Consider the following 16555-nt stretch of genomic DNA (forward strand, 5'->3'; position numbering starts at 1 on the left):
TTCAGTATCATCCTGATAAAATGTGTGGCAATATTGTATATAAAGTTGTAAGATTTCCCTGCATGCTGTTATTAACACATGTTCCAAACCCCACAGCGCTGCCCAAACAGAAAGCAGCAAACAGGTCTGTCCTAAACAAAGAAATATGTGCTTGCCTTAATTTGCATTTAAGCAGTAAACAGTCATCAAGAGGGAAGGGAAACAAAGAAAGTCTAAACAGGTGAGGGAGGGGAAAAAACAGCAGGGGACATCCTTGCATGTAGACTTTGTTTCCTAGTGCCTAGCTGGAAATGTTTTTCAAGAGGGGGACTGAAACTATAAAAATGAGGGACAAATGCCCCAAGGAACCCCTGTCTCTCCCCGCCCGTCATATTCACTGCACCTGAGCGAACAAAGGAAGCATTCATTGGATTTTGGGGGAAGGGTCTTGACCTACAGAGTTTGGTCAGTAAGACTGCTGAAAGCCTGTGGTGAGAAACTTTACTTCAATCTGATATAGTTTGTTAAGTTAGGTATTAGTAAACGTCTTTTCTGATTTTTATGCCTCATTACTTGTACTCACTTAAAATCTATCTGTTTGTAGTTAATAAACTTTTTTTATATAATCCAGTGTGTTTAAATTGAAGTGTCTAGGTAACTCCATTTGGGATGGCAAGTTGTGTGCATATTATTCTCTCAAAGGAATAACTAACTTAAAACGTTTTGTACTGTCCAGGAGAGGGCTGGGCAGTACAGGACATAAATTTTTGGGGGGAAATCTGGGACTATACCTGCAGTATAATCCAGGCTGGTAAAAGCTGGCATGTAATCCAAGTGTAGCTAGCAGGCCGCGGTTACACACAGACACCCAAGGTGTGGCTTGCATGCTGGAAGGCTGTTTGTGAGTGGCCCAGATGAGAGCTACTTCAGCAAGGCATTGTCAGACACCCAAGATTGCAGGGCAGGGGTGACACAGCTGCTCAGTAGTTTGGATTGTACCTTGGTATGTCACAGGGGCAGTTGTGTTTGTTTATCAGGAAAGATTTAGGTCCTAAATCCTCCTCCGCCTGAAACCATTGGCAAAACTCTCTTGGTGACTCTAAATGGAAGATTGGGTCCTTGAAGAACAAATTATGGTATCAATTGTGTGAAGCGTTGAGGAAAATTTAAACTTGTTACAGAAGAGACAAGATAGGACACATGTAAAGAGGACTCGAGGAGGCAGAAAAGGGGCAGTTTAATAAGTGGAACACAACAACAGTTTTACAAGTATCTAGTATGTACCTATCTTTTAAGGGGTTTCTGACTCAACTTTAATAGCAAATGTATATGGATTTAATTTTTTAAGTGGCTATGTGTGCTAACAACATGATCTTGGTGTGTGTGGGTCCTGTGAATTTTTACGCCACATTTTCAAACCAGACTAATTCACAGACTTCAGATTTTTTACCTGCATTGAATTGCATCTGCTTTGCATCATTGCATCCACAAACCACATAGGCTATTATCCTTACTATCTATGATCCTTACTCACTTGAGTAGTACCTTACTCCATGAATAGTCCCATTTTATTTCAGAAGGGTTACTTGTAGATTAAGATAGAATCTAGCTCCTAGCTAGTTTCTTGAACTGCACGGTTTGTGCCTTCGGAATTGGAAATGTGAGTTTAAAGAGTAGGTTAAAACCCTTTCAGAAATGGGCCCTCTATATTAATACACAGAAGCCATATCTGAGACCATCCTGATTAATTTGCAGCATTGAAAGGCTTTGCCATTGCTGGAAATTTATAATTTTATAGTGGAGGAGGGGAGTGAGAGAGAGACAGTGAATCCTTAGATCTTTTTTCTGACAGTTTAGGGTGATTTGTGAAGGATTGAGAAACCTATTATAAACTAACACCACATGTCTTGTAGCATTAAAAATGGGTCCAGATATTTGTAAAGAGCAGTGCCCAGGGACAATATCTGCATGGCATTATTAAAACGAAAGGTACTCAAGATCATGAGGCTTATACATTTATAAGGATTTTCTGATCCAACCCTCATTGATATTCATGGGAGTTTTTCCACTGAGTAGAAATTGGATTGAGCCCTTGCTTAAAAAGTTGGCGGGAAGCAAATCCCACTGTCTTGTTTATGCTCAGATATGCAAGTTAAAGCCAAACCAAAGATTTTATGCTTTTACAGACAGGAGAAGGGACTTGTTTGTTACTGCTTTATTGTCTTTTAGACTCTACAGTGTCAGCACTTTAAAGGGTAGTCTGATGGAGCAGGCTACAAGGTTATTTAGTTTCCTGACATCACTGGAAAACCCAAATTCCCATTATGGATTAGTTCTGAAGAACCAGTTTTTATGGGCTCCCTTAAAGATTTTTAAACCTTCATTTCAAGTAAGTCTGGAAATGCATATTTGAGCATAAAAATATTTGTAGGGATGTGATCCTCTGAGGAGAGAGAATCCATGCAGCCAAAGCCCTCTTTGACATTTAAAAATTTCATTTTCACTTGAAAAAGTGTAGCTGAGCAATAGGCAAAACTCATATGTGCTTTTTCAAGTAAAAGAGAAAAGACTAGAGCCTCAGCTGGTGTAAATCAGCATAGCTTCACTGAGGTCAGTGGATTTATACCAGCTGATGATCAGGCCCTATGATTTTATGCTTCAAAAGTGGTCAGGCTTTCAGTCCTCATAGTGCTGTTAACTAGTGGGACAACATGACTTCAAATTGCCAAAACCATAAATTAAAGCAAGAAGGAGACATTGGTCGTGTGAGTTGTATAAATTATTGGAAAATGAAAGAATATGGGTGTTCAACCGTTAACTACAGTAGAAGTTTAGTGTTTAATATGACAAGATATAGGTCGATTTCTGAGGAATCTAAACAGTGGAAGAGACCTGGATCAAATACAGTAAATAAGAACGCTAAAAAATATGTTTCAATTAAGTTGACTTTGCTTATAAACTAGTTATAATATTGTCAAGAAACATATGTTGGTTTATTTTTAGGTTCCATTTTTTTCCCTCTTCTTTCGATGAAAACCTTATTGCAACTCTCATGTATTGAGGACCACTTCTGGAAGTATCAGAATCTCTCCCGTTACTTACTTTTGAATTTCGAAGGAGTGCTCTTGCCATACAAAGCAGCTGTCGTTCCCCTACTGAGAAGTTTTCTCCATTTTCAACAACTTCGGCTTGTAATTTTCCTGGGATTTTCAATATCTAGAATACAAAGAAAAAGCCACAATGATGATACATATTATGCAATAATATATACTGATTGTGTATGTACTGTCAGACATTTATCAGGACGTTATATTTAATGACCTTTAAAGAATGTTGTATATTTCACATAACAAACATTCTGCCATTATAAAATCAAAAGGGAAGCAATGCAGTAAGTAGACATTAATTATTCACAACTAATGAGATTACATATTAATGCCTCACTATTATTAGTGCCATAACAATGTATCATGATAAATGATATGTAGGAAAGTCATTATTTATTGTTTGTTACATTTATTATCTTTATCAGAAAATGAATTATGACACAAAACCCAAAAACCATACAGTCTCTTTCATAAATGTTCTTTCCAGAGCTTGCCAGATCTGATCATCTGCGTAGTTATCAAAAGGATCTAGGTTGTATCTAACAGACAAAAATTAAAATAATTTAAAAAAAACAAAAAACACAATGCAGTACAACAAATTATTTTAAACATAAATAAGTAACATAATAATAAGTAACTTTAATTTTTATAATTCTTGTTTTCAATAGTTTTTCATACATTGTTTTCCTGTATTCTGAGCTAGTTTCAGGGAAAATGGGTCTGTTCTATTTCTGGATTTTGTTACTTCTGGATTCATGATTATTCCATATTTTAAAAATACAGTAGCTATATTCAGGCTTTCAATGATACTGCTAATATGATCTAACTCCTTCTCTTCTCATCCAAGTGAGGATTTTATGAAGAATTTAAAGTACATTGATGAACAGGTTTGGGCAGCACATTCCAACACTAAAGAGAAGCATGAAAGATTGCCCGGAGGGTCTTATGAAAGAAGATGAAGGTGTTATGAAGGCTGAGTGGAGACCTGGTTGAAGATGTAGGCAAGCACTGTATGACACAAGGCTATGAAGGCAAGTACAAGAAGGTGAGCATGAAGAACAGCACAATGGAAAGCCAGGAAAGTAATTCAAAGAAGAAGATGATATGGTTGAAGTGACAGCCCGGAAGATTACTTTTGGCAGCAACATTTTGGAAAAATAGGACGGGGGCAAGGGAGAGTCGTAGCATCAAGTTTTATGAGGAATGGAGGTAGTGGAGATGGTCTGGAAAGAAGGAGAATGAGCTCAGCTTTGGCCCCATTAAGCTTGAGATCAAGGCTGTTCAAGCTGCCATATCTGAGACATATTGAATTCTGCTCCCATGAAGATGTTTGATTTTTAGAGGTTAGTGCCCTCCCATTCACAAACAATTTTCAATATTGGTAAACTGTGAAATTTCAGATGCTCTGTATATGTTTTATTAAACTCTATATTTTCAAACATTTGATTCAGAGAGGATTTCTGGACTTGGACACAGGTGATATGGGTTCAATTCCCAGGTCCATCACCAACTTCCTGTGTAACCTTGGGCAAGTCACTTAGGATGTATCCTAGTGACTGAGAGGTGTGGTTCCCTGCATGGGTAGACATATATGCACTAGTTCTGCTTGAGCTGGCACCTAAATATGGGTGCAGCAGCTTGCCAGAGTACAGTTCCCCACCCCTGCCCCAGCTCCTGGGTAAGGACTTGGGTGGCTAGGCTGAGTCGCCGCCCATGCTGCTGTAGCAATACTGCTATTTTTAGGTGCTAGCTAGAGCAACGTTACAACCTGCATTGCTTCTTGTGTAGGGAATCGCACCTCTCAACTGCTGTGTAAACACACCCTTAACCTACTTGCATCCCAATTCCCCACCAGTAAAATGGGGACAATAATACTTCATTTATCCCACCTTTGTCTTTGTTTTGCCTGTTTATACTGTAAGTTTCTTACTATGTGTATGTATAGCATAATGGGGTTCAGGACTCAGGGCTTCTCAGTGCTACTGTAATGCTTATTAATAATCAGTTGTAACATAAACCAGAACCCCTTGATTATGATTTAATGAGATTTCACTTAACAACAAAAGTTAATTTACAATTTTAAGAACAACTACCTTACTGTACCTACAAACAGAACAGGATCTTGAGGAATAACAGAAAGCTTTGTTCTTAGATGTTCCAAATTAATAGTACAGATATCAACATGGTCAATTAGAATAGTACCAGAAGTTGGTTCTACTAGTCGAAACAATGCAACTCCTAATGATGATTTTCCTGTAGGGGATAAAAAAAATTATTCAGATAAACTTTGTCTTTTGTAAACAACAATGTAAAGTGCATTTTAGTCTAGCTGGAAAGTTCCAGATTTGATGTATGCGTCATCTGAACTCCTCTATTTTATTCACAAATCAGTTATAGCACAGTTTGCAGCAGTGCAAGTTGCTAAAATTTAGTTGTCTGTATCTCTTCAATGTGTCTCAACACTTATTCGAAGTGATCATGTTGAGGATGAGAAATAAGTCCATATTTGTTCATTTTGGGCGCTATGCTGAATGTGTTAACAAGTTTGTCAATAATGTTAATTATAAATGAAGGTTACTTACTTGTAACCAGAGTTCTTTGAGAGAACTCTGTGTATTCCCTCTTGTGGGTATTGCACCACCTGGTGGTGCCTAATGGTAGAACCTTCTCCAAGTAATGTTGATTAGAGTGCACATGTGCCACTGTCTCAGCATCCTCAAACATTCTAATGGTAGGCTATATAAGGTGGTGGTGTGCCCCCTACCACCTCAGTTCCTTCCACCACTAGCCCAGATAACCAAGATAAGACTCTGAGAAAGAGGGGAAGGTAACTTACTTATAACAGAGTTATGGTGTGAATATGCAGAATTGTCTTGAAGAAGTAACCAACCTTCACTTCTTCAAGTGGTTCTGCTTATTCATACTTACAGGTAGTTTGGCAGGCAGTGCTAAAATATCAGGAGGAAGGAACAGAGTCCTAATCAAATAATGATTGAAGCACGGCTCTACTAACTCTGGCATCTGCTCTTGAAGCAAAATCCAAAGCATAATTTTGGGTACTGACTTCCAAGTAGCAGCCTAACAGATTTCCTCATTAGGAATATGTTTAAGGCATACAAAAGATGCTACCACTGCTTTAGTAGAATGAGACTTCCCAGTTCAAGGTACAGGAACTGCCACTAATTTATAACATTCATAGATACATTGTTTACTGATCTGGAAATAGTCTGAATAAATACACTACTACCCATATTATTCTTAGCATAAGAGACCAATAATCTAGATGACTTTCTGAAACTTTATTCTATTTAAATAATATGCCAGAATCTACCTAGCATCTAAAGTATGTAACACTGATTCCCCTTTATTAGCATGTGGCTTAGGGGGAAAAATTAGGGAAAACAAATTAATAGTTTGAAGTGAAATTCAGATACTATTTTTGGTAGAAACTTGGGGTCAGTCTAAGAACCACCGTGTCTGTATGAAAAATAGTAAACTGTGGAACTGCCATCAGAGAAGACTTTTTGATGTTGAGAAACAGTTCAGGCTCCATAAGTAGAGATATTGTGGAGTTAATATGAAGTATCAAGTCCTCACACAAAGAAGACTTCAGCAGCCAGTTGTCCAAATATAGGTAAACAAACATAAGCTTAAATGCGCTGCTACTACAGAGAAAACTTCAGTTTGTAAAGACTCTTGGTACTGCAGAAAGGCCAAACAGCAGGACCTTGTACAGGAAATACTGCGGGGCCACAACAAAACAAAGGTTCTGCTGATGGCTCAGATGGATTGAAATATGAAAATATGCATCCATTAAATCAAGAGCTGTGACCCAATCCATAATTAAAAGCTAGGAGATTATGGAAGCCATGGATAACATTAGAAACCAGAATTTCCAAATGTACTTGTACAGTCTTCTCAGATCTAAAATGAACAAAATTCCCCATCTTTTTTCTGTACCAGGAAGTATCTTAAATAAAACCGCATGACACCAAAGATGTCTGGGTACCTCTTTGACAACAACTAGCAGAAGCAATTTTTGAACCTCTGATAGATTCATAACCTCATGAGACAGTTCTCTGTAAAGGGAAGCATAGGAAGAATTGAAAGAGGGTAGTTTTTCGAGTTGTATGGCATAGCCCTCCTCTGTGATTTCTAGAGCCCATTTGTCTGATATAATAAGCCTCCAATTGTTGATGAAAATGGCTAACCTGTCTCCAAATAAAAGAAGGGAGAGAGTGTCACTTATTGGTTTGTGACTGTTGATTTTACATCAATCTAAGGCCTGGTGTTTGAGGAAGGTAAAAAGGAGGGAGCAGGTTGTTTTATCTTAGATCTGTGTCTGAAAGACGACTTCTTGCTCTGAGATGAAGATGAAGTTTGCTGATGCTGTTGCTGACATCTGTGATTTGAGAAAGATGGAGTGGGTGGTCTCTTTCTGACCAAGGGATAAAGATCCAGTGAATGTGCAGGGGATTTACTATCTTTGAATTTTTCCAACAATTCATTGGTCTTATTGCTGAAGAGAGCATCCCTCTCAAAAGTAAGATCTTCCACTTTAATTCTGGTATCCACAGCTAATGAAGAGGAACAAAGCCAAGAAAGTCTCCTTAAAGTAACTGCAGATGCCAGTGCTCTAGTGGAGGAGTCAGAAGCATGTGATGAGGCCCTGAGATCATGCGTCACATTTTGTCCCTTCATCAAAATAACATTTGCCAGCTTTCTCTTATTGTCTGGTAAAGCCTGAGCAAACAGAGCCATATTTTTCCATAGCTGGAACTGGTCACTGATCACAACCACCTGGTAATTAGCCATCCTAATAGCATGAGAAGAGGAAGTAAAAAAAACTTTCTTCCCCTCTCTGTCAGGAGTCTAATGGGCCTAACCAGACCCTGCTTATTACTGGAAGCAACCACTACCAGTGAATTAGGCAGAGGGTGAGTGTGACAGTAAGAAAACCCCAAGTCATGGGGTATCTCATACAATTATTTGCTTTTTCAGAAATACAGTGACAGGAAGCAGGAATTGCCCAAACAGTTCTAGCAGGCTGTAGGTGAACATCCAATATTAGCAACTACATCCTATTCCTGGAGGCAGCTCCAAGAATGGGAAATGCTGGATGGGAGGTTTCCTCCACAGCCACAGAAGGTAAGTTCAGTGTGGATGCACTGTGGTCCACCAGGTCATGAAACTGCAAAGCATGCTCAGAAGGAGATGATGCAGAAGCATCATCAGGCGACAAGTCACATCAAAGTCTGTATCCATCTGCTGTTGTTGAAAAAGAGGAGGTAGCTCGCATCTTCCTCTGTAGAAAGTGTGTCAGGCACAACTATCTGAGCTGCAGACAGATCTAGTGGAACCAGATCCAAGGGTTGCTCAGTTACTGGACCCTTATCTGATGAAACATCACCTCTCCATCTATAAGAAGGATGATTCAAAAAGTTCTGTTGTGGAATCCATGAAGGTCACAGCACCCAGGATTGCCAGTCGCCCAATAGCTGGGATCTGGGAAGATGCCCATGGGAGGGCAGAACAATATTGAAGTGGGGAAACTCAGACTGAGGAGGCATAAACTTGGATGAATCAGGTCTTTTAATTCTTCCTCTGTCCTCATCGACCTGAGGATCTAACCTCAGATCTGCTATGGACCTCACAGAAGACATCAACAGAACTGGAGGGTGAAGAGCAATAGAAGGTGAGAAAGCTCTGACTTGGAGCTCTGTAGGAGTTCTAGGAAGAAAAGGCTAAACGGATCCAGGAAAAGGCTAACAATCTCCTCTGCTCTTCTCCTTTTTTCAGATGAAGAGGAAGCAGAACACGGAACTGAAGAAGCCATCTCCTCTCGCTCAGGTCCGAGGAATGCTTTTGTGATGAGGATGCCTGCCCACTGGAAATTTTGGTGAAAGCTATCAGAAGCTTTTTACTCCTAATAGGCAGCATTAATGGAATAAAAAAATGCTAAAATTGACCACTATTCAGTCAATGTTAGTTCACCATCATTAATCTAACGTACAGCTAGCTGTCTGAGCCTTTTGCTGAAACATTCAATATACAGTGAGTAAATAAAGATTTTGGAGGTATTTATGGAAAACCACAATTTCTACATGTTTTGCTAGCTATTGACAAGAGTGTGATTTAGCCTGTTACGGTGTATTGAACTGTAATTGCATTAAAAATGGGGCAGGTTAGGACAATGGTTTTCACAATTGGCTGAATTGACAGTGTCTTCCCCAGTCTCTGTCCCACTATTGAAGAAGCCTCTGGGACTGACCTCTCAGAGACAGAATACTGGATTATGCAGACCATTGGTCTGATCTGATATGGAAATTCTTATGTATGTGAATAGAGCTAGTTAAAAATCAGAATTCTCATTTTGTAAGAAATTGAAACTTTTCAAAATTTTGTTTGCCTTCCAAATCAAAATGTAAACAAATACTTTCAAAATTTCTTGCAAAATGGAATTTCCAAAAAAATACATGGTTAGAAAATTGTTTTGGAATTTCAAATTTTTCTTTGGAATTCTGAGTTCTTCATCTTTATATATGAACTAATATAAAACTAATACATGACATCTCATGACATAATAGTTGAAATATTTCATTTTATTTTTTAAAAATCATTAAGGGCAGCTGCTACTTTGTACTGATAGAAATCTTATCTTTTCTAGATCAAAGTGTCTCCTGTTTGTGTTGTAATGAAACAGTTTGACACTGACACAACACAAACTCTTTTAATGATTTTAAAAATAAAGTAAAATAGACTAGTTCAACTTATGTCATATTATGACATGATAATTGCTGTAGTGTATATTATGCACTGCTGCTGACATGTCATGAAGTCCTTTAAAAATAATAAATATACAAATGAAAAAACCCATAATGAAGTTGGAAATGAAAATATGAAGTTCTGACATGAAATTTCAAAGTTTTCTAAAATGAAAAACTTCATATAAAAAAAAGCTTCCTGTGGGAATTTTCATCAAAATCGACATGTTTTTCTAAACACATGAATTTTTTTACAAATCCTATATTTTTATTAAACAAACAAAAAAAACTCCACCACAAATTTTAAGTACATGTTTCTGACCAGCTCCTGCTTATTAATAGGGGAACAATGGTCCTTTTATGCTTCCTTGAGCTTTTGTACACACTCTCCCCGAGTTCCTTGTGGGGCAGTGTGACTGAGCTGCCCTTAATGCAGGGACGTTGCTTAATGGCAGAGCAGAGTCCTTTTAATGTAAAGTCACAATTTACAGATAAACTGACTTCAGAATAAACAGTGAACTATCAAACATGTGTAATTAGCTAGCCTGCGGTGAGGATGAGAGAGAAATCAGGAGAAAAAAGATAAAATGGTATATCTCACCAGAGCCTGTTCTTCCAACAATACCAATTGTTTCTCCACCATGAATGCTCATATTTAAGCCATCTAGAACCACAGGACTATTGTCTCTGTATTTCATCTGGTAATCTTTAAATGTGATGTCCCCTCGATCTGGCCAGCCTTCAGGACAGTTCATTATATCTGCATGCTGAGAGGACTCAGGAACACATGTCTCAGAGGAGGGGGGGGGGGAACATTTAATTGATTCCCAAATTCATTAAGTGACAGTTAAAGATTTCAGCAATATTGACACACATAATCGTCTTAATGCCCCATTTAGATGTATTTCTTACCAAGACATATTCTTGTATTTGTTCAACAGAAATAAATTTAGCTTCTGTCTCAGTCCCTGTTCTTACACATACTTGGAGAAGTCCACTCAACTATTTAAAAAAAAAAAAAAAAAGTGTAAAGTTGAGCATTTGTCAAAAGTTTTTGCAAGAAAAAGGCCCAAAACAATAACAGACTCATTAATATTTATATCAGCTTACTGAACTCTTCTGAACATCGTCGAGAGCTTCATAGGAAATCTCTTTCTGTTTAATAAGTGATGCATATAATAATGGTCATTTAAGGTATGACTTTCAAAGGCACAAAGGAGAGTTAGCCATTCAACTCCCATTGATTTTCAGTTTGATTTGAGTGCTTAATTGCCCTTTGTGGCTTTGAAAATCAGTCCCTTACAATCTGACCTTCAAAAGATAGGAGTAAAAACGTGTATCTAATATGTTTGTTTATTCAGCCAGTATTCTATGTGGGGGTCTTGCTGAGGTGTAGTCCTTCCATCCCCTCTCCAATGCAAGGCTAATAGGTACAATCTAGCCCACAGCTGTGCCAACTCTCCATTCCTTTTGAGAAGTATAAAATCTTCATACAAAACTGCATGCTAGGAGTTTTTCCCTCTCAAATAGGCCTTGTATGTCTAAGTCCTTGTGTAGAAGTTTGAAAAAGTATGTGTCACCATATGACAGGGTACAGCTTTGGAATTTAGCCCAGTGCATTGTGGGAAGTAATCTTCTATTCAGGTGTATCTACAGTATCTCTAGTGAGGAAAGAAAAGTGCATAATTAATGTAAAAGAGTGCTTAGGAGAATGAAACAGCACACAAGCTAATCACCAGCGCAGCTCAATAATAGACCCCAAAGTGATTTCAAAGCTATTACAACTGCCTGTGGAGACTGCCATACTGCAGCAACTGAAAAAATATCTTTCACAGTTTGACATGAGGGTCCTGTGTTTTTCTGGCCTCTCTGCTTTCTATTAGGAGATATTCCGTAGTCAATGAAATGTATTAAAAATATATTTATGTTTTCCATGATATCTTAACTACCTCACATTTAGGAATAAATAATATATATTTTTAAATATCTACATTTTTCATATTAATGTTTAACATTTAAAATATATTTTAGCAACACATCATTAATCCAGCAGTAAAAGCCATTGGGCATGTGTATTCATTTCACACCAACTTTAAATAGAGGTAAATGCTTTAAATGTCATGAACAAGAGTAGTGGGCTGGGGTGTCAAAAGTTTAAGGTAAAAATGCAGAAACTTCTTGTTGCTTCTAAGAGATTCATTGTGACTGGAAATATTTCTATTACTTTACTGAAAGTAGAAAGATTATGAAAGAAAACAACACTACACTAACTATATAAGAATAGGGATGGTTTATTGTTATTTTTTTTAAAGAAGAAAATAGCATTTATTTTAATTTACTATTAAAAAATAAACAACTCCCATTCCTTTCTGTGCTTTGCAATAAGGTAGGTATTATTTCCTGTTGTAAATTCTATATAAAACTAAGGGATATTTAACATTCCTATACTAAACACAGTGCTTTGGAAACATTTGTACATATATTGCAGTAGCACATGAAGGCCCTAGTCAGGAACAGGTGCACACTGTGCTTGATTCTATACAAACACATAGGAAGACACACTCCCTGGCTTGAAATGTTAGCAATCTAAGTTAAAATAAGATATTAAAAATTAGTATTAAACAATAGAAAGTAAGGTGCGGTGAAATGAGAATGAGGTAACTCAATTACATAAATTAGCTATGTGTACAACTTGAATCTCAACTCTCTACAAAATGTGGACTGTCTTTTATCTCCGTGTTTTCAGTTCTGCCCTTTTTTTCACATTTGCTAATACCTTGATCCATCGATTTCAAAATCCAGTGCAGCTACTTGCAGACTAAAGTACTACCCAGTCTGAGTAAGGGTGGTAGAATCTGGCTTCAAGTAAATATAATACTTAAACTGCATTTTAGGATAAAGAGTGCCTAGAACAGGAAATGTATATGCACTAACATAACAAAAGTTAACTCAAGATACCAAACATTTATTTTTACCTGGATGATATAGGACAAAGCCAAGCCTTTTGCTGCAGTACTAATAAAAGAAGGGCTCAAAGTAACAAATAATGCCACAATGAAGGTTACCAAAGTCATGAGGATATCCGTTCTAACTGCAAACCAGCGTAGTGCACAATTAAACAACAGAAAATGGCTGCAGTTTTCATCATTTAGTATTTTAAACCTGAAATGAAAATACAGATGAACACTGTTGATAATCTAAAAGATGTTTTAACATGTGAACGCAAGTTCCATTCCTTGTAGTGAGTCGTGATGTAGGTATTTTTATTATAGCCTTCATGCATGTTTTATTCTACTTACTTAAAATATTATGCAAACACAGTTGAGTAAAACAGGAGATACCAGAGCTTTGTATGAGTTTGTCAGGAATTGATTTATATTGCAACATTTTTCTAAAGAGGCTTCCATAATCCCACCCTCAGGACCAGAAACAATCATGGTATCTCTACTGTATCTGGACAAGACCCACAAATACTGTTAGGGCCAAACCATGTACAGATTTTGGAAGTCTGGGAGTAAAAGGGGCCTTAAAGTAAGAGTAACTGTAATTTATGCAGTGTAAAGAGCCATCAGTATAAATAAAAATCAGAACTTTAATACGGACAAGAACTGTCACGGTTAACCTCAAAGACCACATGACATGATGTTAAACACAATAGTTCTTGTATATGATCAGTGCTACATTGTGTTTAATGTTGTATTAGTTAACCTGTGTTTTAATAAGATGTAGTTTTCCAGTGTAGTCAGATCCATGGAGACACGATCCATTTTCCAATTCCCAGAGACAAAGGGAATGTCCAAGCTGCTCCTTGGCACTGTCTTCTTCCTGCTCCCTTTGAAATGGTTATCTCCCTGGAGGGGACGCATAGGCAGTCCCTGTGTTCTCCCAAGTGCAGGGACTGATTGTCCTTGTACCCTTAAGTAAGGACCAGAGATAGCCAAGCCATTAACAGGATGGACAGATGGAGAGGAGACAGTGAAAGTGACAGTCTACTTTGATAGACTGTTATGAGCTAAAGGAGCCATTGGATTTATTCTTTTAGAACCTAAAAGGGAGAAGGTACACAGTGCTTCCTAAGGACCTCAGGGAAGGAGTCACTAGACTCCTGGAGACAACAGGTCACCAATCACTGAGAAAACATGTAAGATAAGAGCAGGAGACACATAGTGAAAGTAGAAGCTTCCCTTTGGAATTTCAGGGGCTATGGGATCTGAACCTTCAAGCAAACTAGCAGGGTTCATTGTCAGTTCTGGAGAATAGATCTGACATGGTCCAATTCATGAGACATCACAAATCAAACCCTAAGGGTCTGTATGTGTGTGTGTGTATCACTCTGAAAACCCATCAGTGAGAGCTCATTGCCTCTTGGCTTTTAATTCAAATCCTATAAACTGTTTAAAACTCAGAAAGTAAAAGAACAAACAAACCAGTGTTTGTTTTAAAAGTGGACATAGAAAGTTAGGACATATATTGCTGTTTGTGAAACTTTTCTGAGAGTCCATGGTACAAACTAGGAGAATCGTCATGGGTTCTCATATTATGAAAATAAAAAACCGCAGGATCTTTGCTGTTCTATATTGTGATAACACAATGGTTTCATCAATGTTACTGCATGTATAAGGCCACAGTATCCACAATCAACTAAAGAATAACAATGCAGCATTATTTGTCCATATCGGAATGACAAACAAAACAAAGAAGATGTAGTTGTAATGTATGCAGCTTACTGGTTGATATAGTCTTCTTTTTTATTATAGGCATGAATTACACTGAGGCCTTGCACAGAAGAAGTAATATGTGAGAACCATGGAGATCTGCTGATGTTTTCCATTCTTTTTAGTTCTCTGATGGCTCTCTGAAAAATTCTGCAACAATATAAAAGCAAAATTATATTGTTCATGTTTTATATGTTAGTATGCCAATGGTATACATCACTGTCCTACAGCTGTAGCTAGTAGTCTGAACTGGAATGTCAAATGGCTTGCACTGGGGAAACTGGGAGCAGCACTGCCCTGCAAGGAGGAATTGCACTTCACAGCCTTACCTGGAGCTCCTAAGTATGCAGAGGGAGTTCACATATTGTACTATGCTCCACTTTGTGCCCAGTCAGCTTAGCTTAGCTGGACAGTGTAGAGAAAGTCAAAACCATGGCCTTACCTTCTCCTTCTTGCTTCCTTTGGAGTATCTTATGTCCCCTGAGGCAAATGGGGAGCAGTCCCTAAGCCCAGGAACAGCAGCTGGGTCTGGCCCTGGCCCAGAGGTGCAAAGAGAGGGAAAGTTCCTTTGTCTAAATTCTCAAAAGAGAGTAGAAATTGTGGGTGCCTTCTGTTTCCATTTTTGGGTGCCCAATTTGAGATACTTTAAAGGGACTTGGATGGTTAGTGATTTATGAAAGTCAGGTCCTTTCTAGGTATCTCATATTGGGCACTCAAAGTCACTAGTCACTTTTGAAAATCTTGGCATGTGTATCCTGTCTGCCCCTAGTGAGAAGCCAGGCATAATCTAGCCCTTCATGTATATCATATTCTTTCATTACTAATGCATTATGAGTACTGAAGTATGACAGTAGATTTTGAAAACTGAAAGAGTAAAATTATCCACTCTGCTTGCAGAGGGGATGAGAGCCACTTGAGAAAAGTACCAGTAATGTGGCCAGAAAGCATGTATGGGAAGAGGAGCCTAAGCAGCAGCATCCCACTGAACACCCATCCTCCATATGAACAGCAGGGCTCTGTGGCTTGGTGCTTCCACTGTGGGACTGTGGTTTTAAACTGCAATCACAGTTCCATAGTTTCCCCATGGCTACCTAGCATGGATGAATCAATGCATTTCAGGATATCTTGGCTATACCCTTCCCTGCCAGCCTGGCCTATTTTTGTGGCTTTGTTCCTGACTGTAGGTGGAGGCAAGGTTATGGATGACATGTGCCTCTGTACCATCATTTTGGACAGATCAAGGGCCCTCGATTATATTGGCAGAAGACAATATAAACAAAGACTGAATTTACCCCTTCATCTAGCAGGCAGAAAATATTTGACAGCTTCCCAGTCTCCACTGGCTGTGCCTACTCTATGAGATACTGGTTCCTGTAGTTCTCACTGTCCAGTAAACTTTTAGAAAAGAATTTATAATATTTTGCAACTGAAGTTCAACAACAAGAAATGCACCTAAGAACTACAATTTCTACTGGTTTGACCACAAAAGTAATAAAAATTCTTAAAATAGTCCTTAAAGAACTAGCACATCGACTTACTGAAAGAGAAGAACAAAAATTGTAGCTATGAGAGCAACTGCAATTAGGAGGAAAGGAAACACAATGGCTATTATGATTAGAATAAAGAACACCATAAAAAACTGCTGCAAAAAATTCTCTGCATGAAATGGAAGTCTCACATCCAATTCATCCATATCCTTAGAAAAACGGTTCATTAGCCTGCCAGTGGGAGTTGTATCAAAGAAACTCATTGGACTCAGTAAGATCTGTGGATAAAGGGAAATAGCAGAATCAGATGACAGTCTTTTACAGTATTCAGAGTTTGTGTGGTGAAGTACATACTAGTATAATCTTTGTTAAAATTTAAACAGAAACAGCAAAAAAATCTATAGCTTTTACATCAGATAGTGTTTGTGCAGCAGCCTTTGAAAGTAGAATACATATTTCTTAAGATCTTATCTCCAGTTGTCATGATTCTGTCACAGGTATTT

At 38.0% G+C, this 16555-nt stretch overlaps 1 protein-coding gene across 1 annotated transcript in view; it reads right to left on the reverse strand.

Annotated features, from left to right (window-relative positions):
* LOC137154521 (ATP-binding cassette sub-family C member 12-like) overlaps positions 1–16555 on the reverse strand; it is a 64850-nt gene that overhangs the window by 2910 nt on the left and 45385 nt on the right. Inside the window, exons 20-27 of the mRNA XM_067550239.1 lie at positions 16104–16330; positions 14578–14715; positions 12826–13012; positions 10763–10852; positions 10452–10641; positions 5180–5339; positions 3547–3625; positions 3082–3195 (exon numbers count right to left, since the gene is read on the reverse strand). Coding sequence (XP_067406340.1) covers positions 3082–3195; positions 3547–3625; positions 5180–5339; positions 10452–10641; positions 10763–10852; positions 12826–13012; positions 14578–14715; positions 16104–16330 — 1185 coding nt within the window. The remainder of the gene's footprint in view (positions 1–3081; positions 3196–3546; positions 3626–5179; positions 5340–10451; positions 10642–10762; positions 10853–12825; positions 13013–14577; positions 14716–16103; positions 16331–16555) is intronic.

Source organism: Emydura macquarii, unplaced genomic scaffold (genome assembly GCF_026122565.2).
Source record: "Emydura macquarii macquarii isolate MOO-44397 ecotype Brisbane River unplaced genomic scaffold, CSIRO-AGI_Emac_v2 contig_295, whole genome shotgun sequence".
NCBI classification, from domain to species: domain Eukaryota; kingdom Metazoa; phylum Chordata; order Testudines; family Chelidae; genus Emydura; species Emydura macquarii.